The following is a 3,901-nucleotide window of genomic DNA, read 5'->3' as shown; positions in this document are numbered from 1 at the left end:
CCTGCTCTGGGTTTGACGGGGTAGAGCCATGACCTCCCCATCGGCCCTGCCCTGAGTGTGACAGTGGCGGCGCCCCAACCCCCTGATCGGCCCTGCTACGTGGGTGATAGAGGGCGGCGCCCCAACCCCCTGATCCTCCCTGCTCTGGGTGTGACAGGGAGCGGTGCCCCAACTCCCCTATCAGCCCTACTCTTTGAGTGACAGGGGGGAGCTCCTCAACCCCTTGATGGGCCCTGCTCTGGGCGTGACGGGGGGAGCTCCCCAACCCCCTGATCAACCCTGTTCTGTGCATGACAGGGTACAGAATCCTAACACCCCTGATGGGCCCTACTCTGTGAGTGACAGGGGGCAGCGCCCCAACCCCCTGATTGGCCCTGCTCTGAGCCTGACCAGGGGCTGCACTTAGGGATTTAGCCTGCCCTCTGCCACCTGGGAGCAGGCCTAAGCCAGCAGGTCGTTATCTCCCGAGGGGTCCCAGACTGCAAGAGGGCACAGGCCGGGCTGAGGAACCCCCCCTCCCCTCCGAGTGCACAAATTTTTGTGCACCGGGCCTGTAGTGTACACCAATAAAAGAGAAATATGCAAACTGACAGTCCCTCAGATATGCCCACCAGCCCATCAGGGTGATATGCAAATTAACCCAACAAAGATGGTGGTTAATTTGCATACAGAGGCACAGAGCAAAGCCTGAAGACAGCGTAGAAGGAAGCCAAGCACTGCAGAAGGGAGCAAAGTGGCGGAGAAGGGAACGGAGCTGAGGCAGCAGACTCTGGAGGGAGCGAAGCAGCAGACACGGGAGGAAGCGAGGCAGCAGAGACAGGAGGGAGCAAGGCAGCGGAGATGGGATGGTGCGAAGTGGCGGACATGGGAGGAAGTGAGGCAGTGGAGACGGGAGTGAGGTGGTGGACATGGGTGAGGCAGCAGAGATAGGAGGGAGTGAAGTGGCGGACATGGGAGGAAGTGAGGCAGTGGAGACGGGAGTGAGGTGGTGGACATGGGAGGAAGTGAGGCAGCGGAGACGGGAGTTAGGTGGTGGAGATGGGATGGACAGATGTTTTCTGGGACAGGTTTTAGATAACCTCTCCTCCCTGCTTTTTGATCTCTCTGTTTGGTCTCTCTCCCCTTCACCTTTCTTAGTAAGCATGTTTTCATTTGTTTTGTAAGCATGTTTTTAAAGAATTTAATTATATTTATTTTTGTGATAAAGTGAAGTTGACAGCAGATCTGGGGATGCTCTGCTTGGATCCCTCAGCCACTTTCTTTCAGGCTCTAAGTGTCTATACCACCTATATCACACTATTAAAATTCTATGCCAAAACCGGTTTGGCTCAGTGGATAGAGCGTCGGCCTGCGGACTGAAGGGTCCCGGGTTCGATTCCGGCCAAGGGCATGTGCCTGGGTTGCGGGCACATCCCCAGTGGGAGGTGTGCAGGAGGCAGCTGATCGATGTTTCTCTCTCATCGATGTTTCTAGCTCTCTATCTCTCTCCTTTCTTCTTTCTTTGTTACTCATGTTGTGGCCTCTCCCCAGTAGGGGGTGTGCAGGAGGCAGCTGATCGATGTTTCTCTCTCATCGGTGTTTCTAGCTCTCTATCTATCTCCTTTCTTCTCTGTAAAAAAATCAATAAAATATATTTTAAAAAAATTCTATGGACAGTATGAAATAAGCCTTCACCCACTTACAGTAGCAATCTTAAAAATAAAAATGAAGCTGCCCAGCCGGCATGGTTCAATGGTTGAGTGTCGACCTATGAACCAGGAGATCACAGTTCGATTCCTGGTCAGGGCACATGCCCAGGTTGCACGCTTGATCTCAAGTGGGGGGCATTCAGGAGGCAGCGGATCAATGATTCTCTCTCCTCATTGATGTTTCCCTACCTCTCCCTTTCTCTCTGAAATAAATTTAAAAATATATATTTTTTAGAAAATGAAGCTGATAAAGCTCAAAAGGTTTTTTCATTGCCACCTCCTACTACATAACGTTCTTTTTCATGAAAGCAAAACCAAGCCTTTTTGCCTGAACAGGAAGGTTTATAACAGCCTTCTTTGTGGTTTGGTCATCAGAAGCAGAAGAAAGGGAGGAAAGTAGCAGAGGTCTCTGTTGGGTTTCCTGACCTTAAAGGGGAATGGATATAGGGAGTAGGCAGACACCAAGAGGATTTAGTGAAATGCCAAGGAGCTGACATCACTGGTTCTTACATTTCTGACTAAGTTTCTCACATAGGTGAGTAGGTTCTGATTAATAACATTCACTGTTGTTCGAAAGACATCATGGAGCAAGGATGGTGTGTGATCGGCCACCTTTTTGGCCAACAGCATGGTCAACATCAGCATGGTCTTCTCCTTCTCCATGTCTTTAGGATAAGTGTGCATGACCTGCTCCAGGGCAGCAGCAAGGCACTCCCTTCTTTCCTGTATAGAGGTGAAAACAGAAGGCTACGTCACTAATATTCTTCACTCTTAAATGAAAAGTAGTCCTCCAGTGGAAAGCATAAAGAAACACGCTCTCATTTTACAAGGAAGTATTTACTAAATAGCTAAGGTGGTTGGAAGAGAGAATGAGAAACAATTTAGTTTTGAGAGGAGATGGAAAGGGAAGACTGCGATTACTCCCTGGAGTGGGACACTCATTAACCAAACACGTGGTCACTGAGCATCCTGTGTGCACATTCAACACTGATGGAACTAAAGAAGCCAAGTTATTCCCTACCTCTGAAGCACTTCAAATCAAGAATTAGTTAACTACCCAAGATATCACATGTCCAGTTACTGGTACAGACCTCGCTAGAGGGAGGGAGGAGGGGCTGCATGTGATATTCCCACCTGGAACAGACACACATAGAGCATTAGACTTGAGAGAGCCTGCAGGCTCATTACTTTCATGGAGAATTAACATTGTGGGAGAGGTCCCAGGCAGAACATCACTGGATGCTTACAGATTCTGTGACAGCTGGTGAGACCATCATATGGGGAGAGACCACTAAAGAGGGGATAAGCCTTCTTGGAGGCAGAAGACCTGTCCTGGTTGAATCTTGGAGGATTAATACATTTCTATGTAGTGAGAGGTACTTGCATTTTTAGCTGGTAGTAAAAAAAATACCTTGGGGTATTTCTCCCACTAAGTTTCCTTGTGTCTTAGACCTATCTTTGTATCCCCCACAGTGCTTGGCAAATGATAGAAGCTCTGTAAGTATTAGTATGTGGATTACAACCATGAAACCAAGAGTAGTAGGCTAACATGTTGCTTTTCTTGTCACACCTGGGTGACTTAAAGTTCTCTATTGGCATTTTTATTCAGCTCCCTAAAACTGAAGAAAATTATTTCTGGAAGAGTCATATACATTTTGTTCATCTTTTTAGTGGCTTTTATCCTGAAACTCTTTGACTCATTCCTAAATGTCAAATAACTTAAATCTTCTAAAAGACAATTAACCATGCTATAATTTCTATTTCCAATGCTTTTGTGGACAGTCATGAATTGAATTACCTCCCTGAACCCTGGTTTGTCTGATAGCAGACAGAGGGCAGACCTTATTGGTTAAACTGACAATGCAAAAAGCTCTCACACTTCTCAATTAACCCAGAAAAGGCACCAAAGGGTTTATCACTTACTTCCTCTGACAGGTTCCCATTCATAAACTGTATTGCCAGGTGATTCACCAGTCTTGGGGGGATGCTGCGGTCCATCCTGTCCCCTATATGAGCAAGTTGCCTGGCGATATTCTGGATGATTTCATCTTGACTCTCAGAATCTGAATGTTCAGGAAGGAGCAGCAAAGACAAAGCAGACTCAGACATTGGTCCCGTTCTAAACCCTCATCCCACTGTACCCACCTTGGAGAAAGGAAGGAATTCTGCTTTAAAACAAAGCCAGCTCCCACTTCCACAGCACACCACAGCGG

The 3,901-nt window shown here is 47.7% G+C and overlaps 1 protein-coding gene across 4 annotated transcripts in view; it reads right to left on the bottom strand.

Moving 5' to 3' along the window:
• BID (BH3 interacting domain death agonist) overlaps window positions 1-3,901 on the bottom strand; it is a 69,005-nt gene that overhangs the window by 1,013 nt on the left and 64,091 nt on the right. For all 4 annotated transcript variants that reach the window (XM_015570580.1, XM_006752759.2, XM_015570479.1 and 1 more), the window contains 2 exons: window positions 3,612-3,751; window positions 2,199-2,411 (listed from right to left, as the gene is read on the bottom strand). In XM_015570580.1, coding sequence (XP_015426066.1) covers window positions 2,199-2,411; window positions 3,612-3,751 — 353 coding nt within the window. The remainder of the gene's footprint in view (window positions 1-2,198; window positions 2,412-3,611; window positions 3,752-3,901) is intronic.

The sequence above is a fragment of the Myotis davidii genome, unplaced genomic scaffold (genome assembly GCF_000327345.1).
Source record: "Myotis davidii unplaced genomic scaffold, ASM32734v1 scaffold830, whole genome shotgun sequence".
Taxonomy (NCBI): Eukaryota; Metazoa; Chordata; class Mammalia; order Chiroptera; family Vespertilionidae; genus Myotis; species Myotis davidii.
The sequence above is the reverse complement of the archived record's forward strand: the minus strand, read 5'-3'. Positions and strand labels throughout refer to the sequence as shown.